Genomic DNA, 19,102 nt, shown 5'->3' with positions numbered 1-19,102 from the left:
AATATGTTTATGTGCTTTATAAAGGCTAAAAAACAGTGTTGATGCGTTTAGGGCCGTGTCTGAGTCCCCTAGATCTGTTCAGAGGCGCGCCCAGCTCTGTAAGCTCATAAACTCCTCCAGAAACTTAACCTGGATGATGATGACTTGCAGCAGTGCTTCTGACTGAGCCGATCCCAGTTTGATGAACTGTTGTTGTGTCGGCTAGAGGATTTCCCTTGGAAAACCAACAACAGGCACTACGTCAAAATCATGCCCCCACAAGAGCAAGTTCCTGATTGGTTCAGATTTTTGAACTCGAGCAATTCACGTTGCGCCATTCACGCAATTCACGTCATTCCCGCCACGCCATTCGATGTCTGTTTGCTCGTTTGCATTGACTTAACATGTAAATCACTCGCACTTGATGCTCCTTCCACACAGCATAACAGTATTCAGGCACAGATATTGATTAATGTACCTATATTAATATGGCGACACAGTCGCTCAGTGGTTAGCACTGTTGCCTCACAGCAAGAAGGTTGTTGTTTCGAGTCCCGGCTAAGCCAGTTGCTATTTCTGTGTGGAGTTTGCATGTTCTCCCTGTGTTGGCGTGAGTTTCCTCCGGATGCTCCAGTTTCCCCCACAGTCCAAAGACATGCGCTATAGATGAATTGAATAAACTAATTTGTCCGTAGTGTATGAGTGTGTGTGTGTGAGAGAGAATGAGTAACATATGCTGGAATAGTTGGTGGTTCATTCCGCTGTGGTGGCCTCTGAAATAGAGACTAAGCCAAAGAAAAATGAATGAATGAACTGTTAAAAATGATAATAAAAATCGCATTTTTTAACCTTTTAAGTTTAAAAGTTGTTGGAAGGAGGATCCAGGTCGCATAATGCAATTCAAAGGCATAAATAAATGAGGAAAAAAATTATAAATAACAACATGAATTGCAAAATACAGAGAATTTAAAAAAAAAAATTTTGCAGTGTAATTATTAAAACTTATGTTTTAAAATGTGTTGAACAAAACTCTCTCCATTAAACATCTCTTGAGAAATACAAATGATAATAATAATAATACAAATTTCAAAATAAGGCTAATAATTTTACATTTAATTGTATATTTTAGTACAAAATTTAATCACTTTTAGCACTAAATCGTCCTGAAAGGATCTCTAACCCTCCCACCTGGTAAACATGTCTAATGCATCACAAATACGATTTTTGGCAAAACTAATTTCCTGGAGCAGCCATTTAGACGGATGACATGTGATGTTTATATCATCAACCACAATATCCACATGAGTGAGAAACAAGAAAAGACAGCATTGCACACACACAGTCCCGAAATCGTCATCTAACACATTCTGAAATGAAAGGCCCCTACAAAAAATGTGCATAATAAAAAATTAAGCAGGACATATGTCAGCTCCACTGCGAGTTGCGTTCAGCCACAACAAAGAACGAGGACGGCGAGGATGTGTCAAATTTTTTAAAAATTGAATTGTTTTGTCATTTCGAACGCAACAGCGCCATGTCATCTCTCACAATCAATAAACAAACTCATCACTTCATGTACATGCAGATTGCTCAAATATTCATGACAAACAAGAAAATGAGGTCAGGCTCCCAGCAGACAAGACCAATACATTTCACTGCCATGCCTTAATTAACCAGCGACTGTTTCGCAGACGTGTAAAGAGCGTTTCTGCTTCATCACCGGAGATGTTTTCACTTTGACAGAAGCTAGTTGAGTCTATTGGGGGGAATGCAGGGGGGCGCGCAAACAAATTAGTTGACTGTAAAGTGCTGAAAACATTTCTAATGAACACAGCAATGCAATCGAGCATCAAGCCTGGATTTTTGCAGCGTCCAATTTGGCAAGTGCTGCTTATCTATGCAGAGAGAGTTGAGGAGTTTATTGCTTGCTGGGTTTGTGCTGTGGTGTGATTTTGGCAATTATGTTCATGTAGTTTTCTCGTTTTGGTAAAATAGCATTAAAGGGACTTACAGTTCGACCAGCTGAAGGTGCTGGAAAAGCTGCCAAGAAAGAGACGCCAGAGGATTCCTGGACAGGTTTCTGTAGGGGGAAAGAAAAGAGAGGTTTAGGATTCAGCTATGAACTCGTAAACGGACCTTGCAGGCACACAACGTCATAATATGCTAATAATGGGTTAGATTTTGGTCGTGACATCAGGTGACCAAAATTCAATGTCTACCAAGCGTCTAGGGACAACATTATTGTGACGTCCAATAATGACGTCAAATTATGTTGATATTTGGTTGATTTTAGGTTGTGTTGGAAAGTGACCAAAATCCAACGTCAAGCCAACATCTTAAACCAACATCATGTTGATGTCAAATACTGACATTTATTCGTCAGGTATGGCAACCAAAATTCAACCTCCGATAGACGTAATAGTGGTAACGTCCATATAACGTCAAGCTGTAACATCATTAGACGTTAATATTTAGTTGATTTTAGGTTGTATTGGAAAGTGACCAAAATCCAACGTCGAGCCAACATCTTAAATCAACGTCATATTGATGTCAAATACTGATATTTGTTTATCAGGTATGACATCCAAAATCCAATCTCTGATATGTAATAGTGGTAAAGTCCACATAACGTCAAGTTGTAACATCATTAGACATTGATATTTGGTTAATTTTAACTTGGACATTGATGTTGGGTTCTGATGTCAACCTGATTTTCATTTCCAGACAAAATGCCCTCATGATGTTGCAGTACAGCGTCAATCTGATGTCACGTTGATGTCCTGTACACTGGAAAAAAGATTCATTGGATTTACTAAAATTTTTTTAAGGTAGGTGGTCACAAACAACCTATATGGGCTGAATTTAAACAAATTAAGTTGAATGTTAGTACGTTTCATTTGTTTAAATTGAGCCCATGTAAATTGTTTGCAACCACCTACCTTTAAAAAATTGAGTAAATCCAATGGATTTTTTTTCAGTGTAAAATCAACTTTTACTCTTACATTTTAGAAGAGAAACTAGACATTTGTTCACTAAAAATGAAAATTGCCTATTACCTTCAAATGATTCTACAGCTTTGGGTTTCTTTGTTCTGTTGAACACTGAAGAAGATATTTTGAAAAAATATTTTAGAAACCTGTAATCTCTGATCTCTATAAAAAATAAATCTCTAAATAAATCTCTTTATTTTCCTACATTGTAGGAAAATAAATATACTAAGGAAAGCAACAGTTACAAGTTTTTAAGCATTTTTCAAAATATCTTGAACATATTTTTTTTAACTCAAAATAAGGTTGAGTAAATGATGGCAAAATTTTCAATTTTAGGTCAATAACTTTTTTCGGGTTTCTAACATGAGCTGAAGCATGAAGACTGTGAAATATCCTGGTTGCCTTAGATTTTTAAGCATCAAATTAAATTTAAGAAAATTAACCTTATGAGTCCATTAAACTTATATCATATTAAACTGACCTAAAACAGCTTGCAGAACTTATAAATTAATTTAGAGCATTATTAACTTAGTTTAATAAGTTACAATGACCTAAAAACATAGGCTCTCAGGACTAATTGATCATATAATTTTTGATTAGTGAATTAATTCAAAAGGTTCAGATAGTCACATAGTTAAATAGTTGAGTTTTATCATGTGTAAATCCATTGAGCCATTCTCCAGGTCTAGTGAAATCACTTTTAGCTTAGCTTAGCTTAGCATAGATTAGACCATTAGCATCTCAGTAAAAAAAAAAAAAAAAAAAACGACTTATCATTTTCCTGTTTAAAGCATAACTCTTTTTTAGTTGCATCATGTATTAAGACAGACGAAAAATGAAAGTTGCCATTTTCTATGCTGATATGGCTAGGAACTCTACTCTCATTTACAGCGTAATAATCAAGGAACTTTGTTGCTTCACCATGGCTGTGACAGGTGCAATGATATTGCTAAAATGACATTGCCTGAAAAACATGGCAATGGATTCAGGTCACATAGAGTTAAATAAATAAGTTTGATCATTTTTGAATTCATTCAGCTAGTCTCCGGGTCTGGCAGGAGCACTTTTAGTGTAGCTTAGCATAGATCATTAAATCAGATTAGACCATTAGCATCTTGCTCCAAAAAATTTAAAAAAGTCTTCTGATAATTTCCCTATTAAATGCTTGAAACTTCTGTAGTTATATTGTGTACTAAGACCAACGAAAAATGAAAAGTTGCTATTTTCTAGACTGATATGACTAGGAACTGCAGGAGCTTAGCATAGATCATTGAATTGGATTAGACCATTAGAATCTTATTTAAAAAATCAAAAAAAATAAAAAAGCTTTTGATATTTTTTCTTTTTAAAGCGTCACTCTTTTGTAGCTACATTGTGTACCAAGATGCAAGATAAATAAAATGTTGATATGGCTAAGAACTAAACTCTCATTTCCAGCGTAATAATTAAGGAAGGTTACTGAAATGCTATTGCCTTTAAACATGCCAATGAATTAGTCACATACTATTAAATAGTTAGGTTTTATCATTTATAAATCCAATCAGCCATTCTCCGGGTCTAGAAGAAGCACTTTTAGCTTTGCTTAGCATAATCATTGAATCGGATTAGACCATTAGCATTTTGCTTCAAAAATTCAAAAATGACATCTGATAACTTTCCTATTAAAAGCTGGACACGTCTGTAGTTACACTGTGTAATAAGACGAACTGTAAACAATACGCTGATATGATATGGCTAGGAACTACTCTCATTAGGCGTAATAATCAAGAAACTTTGCTGCTGTACAATGGCTGCGCAGGCATAAAAATGTTACACAGCACCTCAAAACATGACAATGGATTTAAAAATGGTAAACCCCAACAGTTTTACTCAAGATGACTTGTAAAATGAGCTTATTTACCCCCCAAAACAGTAGAGTGTTCTTTTAGGAAAGAGTTAACTTGAGAGAGAAGGACTTTATGCAACAGGAAATCAGAGAGAGGTTCCGTCACTGCCAAGAGGAGCTGAGAGAAAAGGAGCAGCTGCAGAAGCCGCTCAGCCAAATCAATAAAGAGAACTTGAGCAGTTCGCCGTCTACAAATTCACTAGACGCAATGAAAGACTGCAGGTTTTAAAAGCCAACAAATTCAATACAAAGAGGTGGTCTGGGACTTGTAAATGGCTTTTAACCAACAAAGCTGAAGGCATGATATGTGGCAAGGGGCATTAAAATAAATCTACTGGTTATAAAGAAAGATGGGCATTCGTGATATGGGGAGGAGGCATCACAGAAAAGTCTCTAATCGTATTTAGCATCAAAGTTTGGTCAAATTGGTTATGTTACTTTGTTAATGCATACATATTTTTAGATTCTCTGCAGAATGTGGTTATAAATTGTCAATGGCCTGAAACCCTTTGAATACATGGAATAATACATTTAGGAAGCACTCAGAAGGAACTTATCTTTCCCTCAGAGAAGACATAGAGATTGTTATCAGCAAACTCTGAGGAATTAAAAAGATAACGGCCTTTACAGAGCATCTGGCTCAATGGATTGAAGGCAGTAATTTTTTTATGCCATATATCATTTTATATTTATATAATATGTCAAAAACAGATGTCTAGATGTTTGTGGTCAGAACTTTTTTTTTGTAAATAAATCAGAGTCATCTAACTGTTTAAAATTACAGTAAAGACTATAGAATACTACAGAATATTTCAATATTAAAGGGATATTTTATTCTAAAATGTTACTCACCCTCGAGTGATATAATCTTTATTTCATTGAACAAAAAGTGAAGTTTATTTATAAACTAATTTCGAGAGGATCACGTGCTTATGATTTCTTGCTGCTGGTCCCGCATTATCCAATTCATGATTCACCAATGAAACGATTCCTAAGCCACTATAAAGACCCTAAGTTCCATATAGCAGCCGTCTTCATTTTGAAGAATCCCCCCCATCCACCCCTACTTCTTCTCTTTTGCTAGATGGGTGGCACAGTGGCTCAGTGGTTAGCACTATTGCCTCACAGCAAGAACATCACTTGTTAGTCCTTCCCAAGCCAGCCGATGTTTCTGTGCGGAGTATACACATTCTTCCCGTGCTCATGTGGGTTTCCTTTGGGTTACCCGGTTTCATCCCACCGTCCAAAAACATGCAACTTACAGTAAGTTAATTGACTTATCCAAATTGGCACCATAGACATGCACTTTACAGCAGGGGAGTTTTCGAGATCTACCGGAGCTCAAACTCTCCTCTCGCCTTGCAAATGGGAGGGAGCCCCGGGCTCGAGGATCTCATGAGTTCAGGGCTTTCTCCTGGGACAGCATGCCAAACAAGATCAATCATCAGCTAAGTGTGAACTCTTGAAAGTGAATATTTTGAAGAAAGCAAGTGAAAAGTGAGTAAATAATGACAGAATGTTCAGTTTTGGGTGAACTATCACTTCAAATCTGTGTTTAACTGTTAAGAAATGGATCTCCTAAAGGTGGTAAATGCTTCACTTCTCTCGGGAACTTTTCCAAACTCACTTAAAACTGCAGTTGTTAAACCCCTCTTGAAAAAGAGCAACCTTTATAACACCCTATTGAGCAATTACAGGCCAACCTCAAATCTCCTTTTCATTGGCAACATCATTGAAAGTTTTGTTTTTAACCAGGTTAACAAGTTCCTAAGCTCCAGTGAATGTTTAGACACTTTTCAATCTGGTTTCAGAGCACATCACAGTACAGAGAGCACCCTTATAATGTTAATCAATGTTATTTGCGTGAATACAGATTCAGGTAAACTAACAGTGCTGGTATTGCTTGATTTCAGTGATGCATTTGACTCTGTCGATTACAGCATATTACTGGATAGGCTGGAAAACTGTGTTGGGCTGTCTGGGACGATCCTCAATTGGTTCGGATCTCAAAAGACCTTAAATGGAAAAGGTTACTATGTCAGTATAGGTGACCATAAGTCGAGGTGGACACCCATGACACGGAGTCCCAAAAGTTTCAATTCTGGCACCTCTCCTGTTCAACTTTTATATGCTCCTTCTTAGCCAAATAATGAGAAAGAACCAAATCTCACTCAGATCTACTTAGCCTTACTGCCTAATGACTTCAGCCGCATTGACTCCCTCTGGCAGTGCATTGATGAAATTAACAGTTGGATGTGCCAAAACTCTCTTTAGTTAAACAAAGAGAAAACTGCGTTTGGGAACAGAGATGAGGTTCTCTAGGTAAATATGTACCTTGGTTCTAGGGATTAAACAACAAAAAATAAGGTCAAGAATCTTGGTGTGACTCTGGAGTCAGATCTGAAATTTAATAATCATGTCAAAGCAGTTAGTAAATCAGCATACTATCATCTCAAAAACATTGCAAGAATTAGATGCAGTGTTTCCAGGGAAGACTTGAGAAACTTGTTCATGCTTTTATCAGCAGCAGGGTGGATTACTGTAATGGTCTCCTCATTGGCCTTCCCAAAAAGAGAGTCAGACAATTGCAGCTCATCCAGAATGCTGCGACATAACACCTGTCCTCAGGCCTTTACACTAGCTCCCAGTTACATTCAGAATAGATTTTAAAGTATTATTACTGGTCTATAAATCAAAAAATGATCTAGGACCTCAATACATTACAGATATGCTTACTGAATACAAACCTAACAGATCACTCAGATCTCTAGGATCCTATAAACTAGAAATTCCAAGAGTTCAGTCAAAGCAGTGTGAATCTGCCTTCAGCTACTAACAGCTCCCCCTGCTGCTGGAATCAGCTTCTAGAAATGATCAGATGTGCTCCAACATTAGGCACATTCAAATCAAGACTGAAAACATATCTGTTAAGCTGTGCCTTAACTGAATGAGCTCTGTGCTATGTCGACAGATCACACAATTTTGTCTTCATTTTCTTTTTCATTCATCAGTAAGTTGTTTTAACACATTTTATCGTTTTATATATATATAAAAATATATATATAAACTTGCCTTTCCTTAAATTAACATTTAAAAAAAAAATACAATTAAAGCAAATGTAAATTTTTTACTTTTCTCATTTGAAGCTTTTCTGTGAAGGAAAATATTAAAACAACTTTTACAAAAATAAGCCTAAAATCGTCAAAAACTTTTAATGAAATAAAGGGACAAACTGTCGCCCCTTTCACACATGCAGACCTTTCTGGAAAATTACCGGGAATTTTCCGGAAAGGTTGTATGTGTGAACAGGACCTTTTTGAAAATACCCGATAAATTTGTTCTGGCTATTTTCCGGAAAGAGAAGTTGTAACATTACTGGTAATTTGCCGGAATGCTGCGCTGTGTGAATGCAGAAGGCAGATTGCCGGAAAGAGCATGTGCACGTCTAGAACGTGCTGACGTAAGATGTCTGCTTTAGCAAATCAGAACAGTCAGACACATTTACGTCTGCGCTGTTTATGAGAATAAAAGCCATTGAATATTTTCCCAGACGCATTTAGCTGCTAGAAGTTAGTCAGATAACGTTTATATGTTCTTTTTAATGCCAACTGTGTAAATAATCATCGATAAGATGCTTTTGATAAGCCGCTGTTTGTTTACCTTCAAGTTTTGCATATGCCTGTGAGCGCCAGCACACGCACATATTATGAACATCTCGACATGCAAAAGTGATCCTCCATATGTTTTCATCGAAGTTGTTCACAATATTGATCATCCACAGAGTTTGTAATGTAGTCAAATGTTTGCAAATACAAGCGCAGCCGTTTAAGGCTCATTTGTGGTGAATGATGTCAGAATTCACAAGTATTTTAGAATGGATGTGTGAACGTTTTTTTCTGGAAAAATTCCGTAACGTCCACGCCTGTGTGAACAGCGCTTTTTTGAATATACCGGTAAAAAGTCGTTCCGGAAATTTTCTGGATATTTATATATTTATATATTGGTATCACTGTGTGAAAGGGGCTTATGTTTACCAGTATTTCCATTGTTGCCAACAATGTTTTTAACTTAAAAGTAAAAATATATGCGCTGTAGATCAAAAAAAGTGACTCGTTTTAATGTTTGCATCAAAGTACAAAGGTGACTTTATACAGTACATTAAAAAAAAAAAAAAAACATTACATGCTTACAAGATTTTCAAATATATGTGAAATTATGTTCATTCATCAGTCAGTATAACAAATTCAATACAAAGATGTGGTTTGGAACTTGTAACCAACAAAGCTGAAGGCAGGATATGTGGCAGGGGGCTGGCTATAAAGACATTCGTGATATGCTGGGAAATGGAGGCGGAAATAGTATTCGAGTCTGTTATCGTATTTAAGAGCAAAATTTAGTCATCTTTTTGTTAATGCATATTTTTAGACTCAAAATATGGTTAAATTGTAAATGGCCTGAAACCTTTGGGTGCATCTGTTCCTATCTGTCTAAAATATATCACATAATACATTTAGGAAGCTCTCAGAAGAAACTTATCTATGTCCTCATAGAAGAGTTATAGGGTCATTATCAGCAAACACAGAGCATTTACAAGATAATGTGCTTTACAGAACATCTGGCTCAATAATACTGTATGAAGGCTGTACTTTAAAAAAAAGAAAGTTAAGTGTACACTACAGATCAGAAGCTAGTTGTCAGTACTAAGAAATTGGTAATTTTTTATTCACAAAAACAGATACAACTGATTAAACCTGACAATTGTATAATATATTATTTATAATAACATTTATGCTTAAATAAATGCAACTCTTTTTAACTTTTATACAGCAAACAATCTTTTATAATATTGTTTCATTTGGGAAATATTTAAAAAAAGAAAATAAATTCAAAGGGGGGCTAATATTTCTGACTTCAACTGTGAATAAAACAGACCTAAATTATTAACAACCATACAAAGATTTTTTTTTTTTTTTTGCAATGAGGGAAATAGTGTATGAATTAAATTGAAAGTAGTTTAACAAGGGTAAAGAAAGAAAGAAAGAAAGAACACATGAAAAGGAAATTAAAGTTAATGCAGAAGATTAAGCAAAGCACACATTTTAAATGCATTTATTTTTATTACTTTTATTTAGCTTAGCCAATTCACCTATAGCACATGCCTTTGTGAGGGAAATGGGAGCACCCGGAGGAAATCCACATGAACACGGGGAGAACATGCAAACTCCACACAGAAATGCCAACTGACCCAGCCGAGGCTTGAACCAGAGACCTTCTTTCCGTGAGGCGACAGCACTCCCTACTGCACCATGCATTCTTATTAATAGACACTGAAATTGTATTTGAGAACAACATAAATTCTTCTTCAAAAATCCTAAAATGTTATTTACATTAAGTATATTTACGTTTATGTACATGAAATTTACAACAATTAGTAATGCTGTTACAGCAACTTTTCTTACTTAAAGGTTTTTGAGAAAGACATACAGTTTTTTTTTTTTCAAAAATAAACCTTAAATAGCATAAAACCCTTAAACGTTTAATAAAATCGAAGGGCAAAGCATATTTGCTAAAATTTGCCCTCACGGCAGCGAGTTCTACCACGTTTTCAGATTATACCACATTCTCACCGTGTTATTTACTTGTTTGTCTGTTTGTTTGTTTGTTTTACTTTTGCTTTTGACTTAACTGCCTTCTGGAACCGTTCTTTGCTAGACTCAAACCCTGTTGTCACATCACGGTTAGCTCTGGAAAATTGTCCGACATACGCAGCGAGCCACTGGACAAACTGGTTAAAGCCAACCCAATGCAAATAAGTGGTCAGCTGGTAAGCTTGAAAAGGAACGGCATCATACGGCCCAGTATCGTTCGTTTTAAAGACAAAATGCACTAGCAAGTACTTCTGGCTACATAATTCGCGATCACCAGTAATGTATATAGGACTACGCTTTCAGAATGAGCCTATGTTGTTGTTGTTTTTCTATTGATTTACATGAAAAGAACATGATGTTAAAGTAACGTTTGATAGAGTATTTGTTTTTTGTCCTATTTTCCACATCATTTGACATTTAGTTTGCAAAAATCAGTTGCAAGTACTCTCTCCTCCAATGACATTTAACAATTATGAAGTAGTACAAAATACAATAACATTTGACTTTTTGCGAAATGGTGAAATGAAACCGATTCTCACACCCTTTCGTTTGTAGTGTAGTCTTAAAAAAATCTCCCCTTATCCCTACATTTCCAAGCTGAAAAAATTGGGACACCCCTACCCTTCACAAAGGGAATTGTAATCTCCCCCTCAGAAATCTTTTGTCCATATGTAGATCCACACAGGTGCGCGGTGGCTGGTGTGATGGATGCATATCTTATCTAGAAGGGATCTTGACTAGACGACTGGCATCTTCTCAGGGTCATTAGAAACTCTTATGAGTTTTGTAACAAGCACTGCCGGCTGCCAAAGCCCGTCGCCATAGCAACAAGCTCTCTGATGCTGCCTGATGCAGGAGGAGGGGTTTTGTTGCCGCTGTGCGCTTTAAAGTGTCAACACCCACAACACACACTCAAACGCACACACATACACACTCTTTCTGAAGCCTCTGAGCATTAGGCTGTTTTTTTAACATTTTATTTTCAACTCATAGTTTTCAACCATTCAGTTTCTGCCTTGAGAGCTGCTGATGGAGTCTTAAAATGTGTTGCGTAAGTCAATCAATGTAATTGCACATCTTTGAGGGTGTTACTTAAGGGTGAAGCTTTTTAAAGTCTATTTCTTTCCCCACTCTGCTAAAATGTTTATTTCTAACCAAACTCAAGCTAACGTATGTGTGCAGTGTTGCTGGTGCCACCAAACTAAAGATGAAGTAAAATGAATAAAAATAACAATATTATAATTATTATTATTTTATTTTTTAAATGGTTCAGTTACTAATGGTATTACATAATGTGTGTTATAGAAATGGATATCTGACAGTAATGTACAGAATATGAATGTAAAATATTATATATATATATATATATATATATATATATATATATATATATATATATATATATATATATATATATATATACATTATATAATGTATTAACATTGTAAAAGTAAATATTGTTTTAAAACAATGTTAATGTTTTTATTTATTTTTTGCCCTATATGTGACCCTTGACCATAAAACTAGACATATGGGTCATAAAAAAAAGTAAAAAAAAAAAAAAAAACATTCATTCATTTATTTTCTTGTCAGCTTAGTCCCTTTATTGGGGTCGCCACAGCGGAATGAACTGCCAACTTATCCAGCATGTTTTTACGCAGCGAATGCCCTTCCAGCCGCAACCCATCACACACACACACACACACACGCACACACACACACACACACACACACACACACATATATATGTATATATATATATATATATATATATATATATATATATATATATATATATATATATATATATATATATATATATATATATATATATATATATATATATATGTGTGTGTGTGTGTGTGTGTATTAGACCAAGAAAGGACTTTTAGAAGGAAAGTTTCAGTATAAAACATGTTGCATCAGCAGGCTATCCGGCATTTCCTCCAGAGCTTTAAGTATTTTCGAGTGTTTCATTTTTTCATTTTTAATCTTTCGACTTTAATAGGTAAGGAGTGCTGGAAGACTGTTGTTTTAATGGAATTTGATACCGTATGGCGAACGGAAAGAAAAAACCTCCTCATTTCGTGACTCGGTTGGTCCTTTTAAAGTAATCAAAATTCGCCGTTTACATGGTAGACTCTTAATCAGAGTATTATCTCAATCATAAAATTGGAGTATTGGTGATAAAAAACTTTGCAAGTTCATGTCAACTTACACTAACCCTAACCCCAACCTAACTTATAATCTAATGAGAATTAGTTGGCATGTAGATGCAATGTAACTTAAATTCAACGAATAGACCATCAAAAGAAAGTGTGACCAAAGTATTGTTCATTATTAGTTCAGTTTATATTAATAAATATCCTTCTACAAGAGAACCTTCTTGTAAAGTATGACCCTTTTAAATTCACAAATCATATTTTATTTGAATTCTTTAGGATATATATATATATATATATATATATATATATATATATATATATATATATATATATATATATATATATATATATATATATATATATATATATATATATATATCCCTGCTAAAAAATCCAGCTTAAACCAGCCTAAGCTGGTTGGCTGGTTTTAGCTGGTCAACCAGGCTGGTTTTAGAGGGGTTTTGGCCACATCCAGGCTGGTTTCCAGCCATTTCCAGCCTGGTCTTAGCTGGTCAGGCTGGGAGATGACCAGCTAAAACCAGCTTGACCAGCCTAGCCAAGCTGGGAGTCCAGCCAAAACCAGCTATATCCAGCTTAAACCAGGCTGGTCAAGCTGGTTTTAGCTGGATTTTGCTGGTCATTTTCCAGCCTGACCAGCTAAGACCAGGCTGGAAATGGCTGGAAACCAGCCTGGAAGTGGCCAAAACCCCTCTAAAACCAGCCTGGTCGACCAGCTAAAACCAGCCAACCAGCCTAGGCTGGTTAAAGCTGGATTTTTCAGCAGGGTATATATATATATATATATATATATATATATATATATATATATATATATATATATATATATATATATATATATATATATATATGAGCAATATCACACTCGTAGCAGTGCGATATGGCTGTATATCGGCACTGGTGGGAAGCGTGCGTTGGCACGAGGCCACCGACCGAGTGCCTTAGTGCCCCCACCAGTGCCGATCTACAGTCATATCGCACTGCTACGAGTGTGATATTGCGTTTATACAACAGTTTGACGGCATAATTGTGTATATAAAAACAAATCAAACATGTCTCAAAAACCCTTTTGTATGAGGAACTACTTTCTTCCGGATTAAAATCATAAGCTGACAGTTAAACAGTTGAGCGTGCATCTTTTAAACTTTAGATCTGTAGTGTCTGCTTTTTGCTGGCTGTATGTGGGCAGAGTAATACACAAAGGGTAAAGAGGCTGTAGGAGTTCTGATATTGCAGAATATCGCACGGATATCAGCCAGAACCTGAGTACCAGACAGAACTGTTGTATAAATATATATATATATATATATATATATATATATATATATATATATATATATATATATATATATATATATATATATATATATGGGCCCACTTTATTTTTAGTGTCCTTAACTACTATGTACTTGCATCAAAAAAATAAATACAGTGTATTTACTGTGTTTATGATGTATTTGAGAACACTTATGGTGCTTTTGAGTTGGGATAGAGGTTGGGTTATGAACAGCTTTGGTGGTATGGGTAGGTTTAAGGATGGGTTAAGGTGTAAGGGATGGTCAACAGTGTATTTACTAATGTAATTACAAAAGTGTATTACAGATGTAATTACATACTTGTATTTAATCAAGCATAAGTACACAGTAAATACACGTATTTACACAATAAGTACATTGTAACAAACTATTAACTCCTATGTAAATACATATTAGTTAAGGCCACTTAATATAAAGTGGGACTGTTTTTATAAATATGTATATATATACTTTCTCAGCCTTCACACTTCTGTACTTGTATTCAGGTGACGAATTTGGAGTGCAAGAAGAGACAACTGATCTAATCTATATTGAGAATCAAGTCATGCACCTATATCCTTGTTTCTGCTGTGCCTTTAAGAAATGCTTTGCTTTTTTATGCTGTTTCCAAAATAGTTTTTAACCGTCTCATCCTTCAATACAAGCCTCCTACTGCAACGCCATGCACATTGTGATAGAATTGGAAAACAGTGTACGCTGAAATATGCCGCATAAATGAATAAAATCAGACCAAAATGATCAGGCATTTTGTTAAAAATAGACTTCAGCTGCTTATTTCTAAAAGGATATTCAGAGTGACAGGTGCCACACACACGTTAGGAATAGCACACGATTTTCCATATTGATATTTAGGAATAACAGCATCTCTACAGCTTTCTCCTGTTAACTGAGGGGCCGTTTACACAACAATTTTTTTAGACAAAGATTTACACGTAATATAATGTAAAATGTAAAATACATTTTGTCTGTTCATTTACATTTGGGATTGAAAAGGCAAAACTGCATAAAAACCTCAGCCTCTTCATGTACGTGGACTCTCTAATAGATCTAAAGCCTGGTTTATACCCGACGCATTCGCTAGTTCACTTGAGTGCGCACGGCGAATGTGACGTCATCGATGTGTTTGCGGAGGTTCGCTTTGGGTGCACGCAACATGATTTCGGCTGGCGGAGCGCATGATTTTTTTTTGAGACTCGAGCGAACTGTTCGCGCCGTGGAAACTCAGGTACACAATTGCAGAATATGTTTTTCCACCATTCATATTGTTTACACATGTATATACTGGAATTTTGAATTTAAAACAATTTAATAGTTATAAAACTATAATCAAGGAACAAATTATTTCTTTGATTACTGGTAAGGAATAGTGGAACCTATTGGTTTACAATATACTAATGCACTGTTTTTCTAGGCTTTATTGGTAATAATAGTCAGGAATGTTGGACCATTATTGCCTTTTTAGCATAAGTATAGGACAGACAGTAGTGTGCTCAGTTGTCATTAATATTTTAATAATCTTTAATAGTTATACCTGTCTGAGATATGAACAAAAGCAAGAGATGCATCAAAGTTTGATTTAAAAAAATAATATTAAATGGTTATAAAAATCCCCATAATCAATAAAATAATTAATAAAAAATACAATGAATTTAAAAATATTGAATTATATTAATGATATGACCTTTTCACCTCAGTCAGTTTCTTTTGACTACCCCCTGTTGTTTTATAGAATATCACAATGGCGAAGCCTCGTCCATTTCGCAATGTGCGCGTACAGTCAGCGGAGGTGTGCGATGCGGCACACGGTAAAACTATAAATCCAGCCTTAATGAGGACTGCACTATATGATATCTAGTGCAGACTTTGAGGAAGTACACTAGCCTGAAGTGTGCCACTTGTGACATTCTCACAATGCAAACAAATGAAGAAAACACCAGCATTTTCTCACAACACATGCAAATAGCATTGAACACAATGGAAATGTCAAGGTGACCCAAAAACCAGGTTGGCTTGGATTTGCTTATTGTGCGGTGACTATTGCTCAGCAAAGTTAGGTGATCTTAAAAAGGTGATTTTAACATCCTAAAAAGCTGGGTTCATAGCATTTTGGGGGACCCTTGAAACATTAACGTTGTGTTCTGTGCTATTTGCGTGTCTTGTGAGAAAGTGCAGGTGTTTTTTATTTATTTATTTATTTATTTTTTGCGCTGTGAGAAAATTCTGCACATTTTCTTTATTCGTTTACTTTGTGAGAATTTGCAACACGTACACTACCTGAAAGAAGTTTTGTCACCTATCCAAGTTTTAGGAACAATGAATAATAACTTGACTCCTATACATCTCTGCAAGGACTCAAATAACTTATTAATAAAGTCATTTGCAGTACTCCCAGAGTTCCTCAAGATTATTTGGATTCATCTTCAATGCCTCCTCCTTCATCTTACCCCAGACATGCTCAATAGTCTTCAAGTCTGGTGACTGGGTGGCCAATCCTCGAGCACCTTCATCTTCTTTGCTTTCAGGAACTTTGATATGGAGGCTGTAATCTGAGTAATAGAGCTATCCTGTTGAAGAATTTGCCCTCTCCTGTGGTTTGTAATGTAATGGTCAACACAAGTGTCTTGATACCTCAGGCTGTTGATGTTTTCATCCACTCTGCAGATCTCCCGCACACCCACATGCTGGATGTAACCCCAAACCATGATTTTTCCTTCGCCAAACTTGACTGATTTTTGTGAGAATCTTGGGTCCATGAGGGTGTTTGTGATGATTGGGATGCAGTTCAACAGATGATTCATCAGAAAAATCAACCTTCTGCCTGTTTTCCAAATGATCAACTAAAAATAAAGTTATTGTTTGCTGCTCTTACAACTAGGTTCGATGACTACTTTTGTCAAGTAGTGTATGCTATCAAACCAATGAAGATATTTTCTTAATTCGCTGTTGTTGTTTTTTTTTTTTTTTTCCATTGCATGTGCGTTCTTAAATTGTAGTGCATTAAAATCTATTGGCCACTGTAACATTGTCATAAAGACTTGAAAATTTTTTAAACTTCTCTGTTTTTTGCTACATTGTTGTCATGTAAAGGTAGACCAGGGGTCACCAACATGGTGTCCACGGGCACCATGTAGCCTGCGAGGATCACTTATGTTGCCCGCAGGCCTGTTCTAAAAATAGCTCACCATAGTGCCACTTACCAGTAAGCTTCATCTAATATAGAAGTAATCATTTAAAAATGTAAATATTTGCAGAGATATATAAAAATAAAGTGTTGCACATTGATACACTAAATACAGGGTATTTGCTACCCTGGTTAATCATTGTTGATAACTTTTGTGAGAATCATTAACATGATCAGTGTCTTCACATGGATGAATATCATTAATTATTACCAAAAACATAAAGTATAATTAAAAGTAAATTAAGCAAATTTGTTGTTTGAGAAGTGTTTATCAAACTCGTAGCCCTCCACATTAATCGGTACCCAAGAAGTAGCTCTCAGTTTCATAAAGGTTGGTGACCCCTGACGTAGACCAACCCAGCCTGATGCCTGCACAAAAAAGCAACATTCACATATTATTGCAGACCATATATTTCTGCCGGACATCAGAAAGCTGTGGGAGTTCAAAGGAGCCAATTTTGCAGATTCATTCAGATAGGCTTGTAGTTGTGCAGGTTACACTACATCAAACTCTTTTATTTCCTAGGATCAAGGCAAAGTGTGATTGCTCATCATGTGACCTCTTTAGGATAATGACAAACCTGTGAATTCGAAGCACAAGATCTCTATTCCTGTCAGCCGGACAGGAGATTTACTACAGTACAGGCTCTATACTGGCCTCATCTTCATTACTGCAAGTGTTGGCCGACAGCCCAGCGTAAGCAATAAAATGTCTGCAGCACATGGAGAATGCTGCAGCCCAGCTGATTTTCAGGCAACGTATTCATATGAATTTCCTCAGCTATTGATGCCTGGATCTGGCTCAAAAAAATACAATGCAATGCACAACCTGGTGGTGTGCTTTTCATTGATTGATTGTATGAAATGTATTTAGAATTAACATTTCTAATGCAATGCGCTCTGGAATTGGCCATAATTATACATGTACTGGTGCCAGAGATGTTGGATAAAATGCAATTAAATATCTTATGACAGTGCACAACTGATTCAAATGATCTGATCAGAGTGAGTGATTTAAATGATTTGGTTTTCAACACGCTGACTCAAATAATCTGGTCAAAGTGAGTCTACAGTTAATGGTTCATTGATTCAAATGACCCATTAAGAGCGAGTCTACAGTTAACAATTCGTTGATTCAAATGGTCTGATTACAGCAAGTTATTGAAACAAATGATCCATTAAGAGCAAGTCTATGGTAAACAGCTTACTGATTCAAAATAATCATTCAGACCAAGTCAACTTTAACAACACGCTGACTCAAATAATTTAGCCAAAGTGAGTCTACAGTTAACAATCAATTTATTCAAATGACCCATGTATAGTAAGTCATAGGCAAACAGCTTACTAATTCAAAGGATTCTGTCATATCAAGTCAAGTTTAATAGCTCACTGACTCAAATAATCTGATCAAAGTAAGTCTAGAGTTAACAAGCCGCTGATTTAAATGACCCATTTAGAGCAAGTATACAGTAAACAACTCACTGATTCAAATGATTCAGTCATGTCAAGTCAAGTTTAAGAACTCACTGACTCGAATAATCTGGTCAAAGTGAGTCTACAGTTAACAACCTATTGATTCAAATGGTCAGGTCAGAGCAGGTCTCCAGTTAATGATTCATTGATTTAAATGACTCATTAAGAGCCAGACTACAGTTAACGACTCACTGATTCAAATGTTTTGGTTATACCAAGTCTCCATTTTACAAATCGCTGACTCAAATAATCTGATCAAAGTGAGTCTACAGTTAATGATTCATTGATTCAAATGTTCTGGTCATGGTGATTGTCTACTAAACAAGTCAATGATTCAAATGACCCATTTAGGGCAATGGTGCCCAACTCACTGATTCAGATGATTCAGTTATACCAAGTTATGTTTAACATCTCACTGACTGGCGACGTGGTGGCGCAGTGGGTAGC

The 19,102-nt window shown here is 35.9% G+C and overlaps 1 protein-coding gene across 3 annotated transcripts in view; it reads right to left on the bottom strand.

Annotated features, from left to right (window-relative positions):
* ntrk3b (neurotrophic tyrosine kinase, receptor, type 3b) overlaps window positions 1–19,102 on the bottom strand; it is a 296,182-nt gene that overhangs the window by 174,150 nt on the left and 102,930 nt on the right. For all 3 annotated transcript variants that reach the window (XM_073908114.1, XM_002662753.8, XM_017356972.4), the window contains exon 4: window positions 1,991–2,059. In XM_073908114.1, coding sequence (XP_073764215.1) covers window positions 1,991–2,059 — 69 coding nt within the window. The remainder of the gene's footprint in view (window positions 1–1,990; window positions 2,060–19,102) is intronic.

The sequence above is a fragment of the Danio rerio genome, chromosome 7 (assembly GCF_049306965.1).
Source record: "Danio rerio strain Tuebingen ecotype United States chromosome 7, GRCz12tu, whole genome shotgun sequence".
NCBI lineage: Eukaryota > Metazoa > Chordata > Actinopteri > Cypriniformes > Danionidae > Danio > Danio rerio.
Note: the sequence above shows the minus strand (reverse complement) of the source record. Positions and strands in the feature narration are given on the sequence as shown.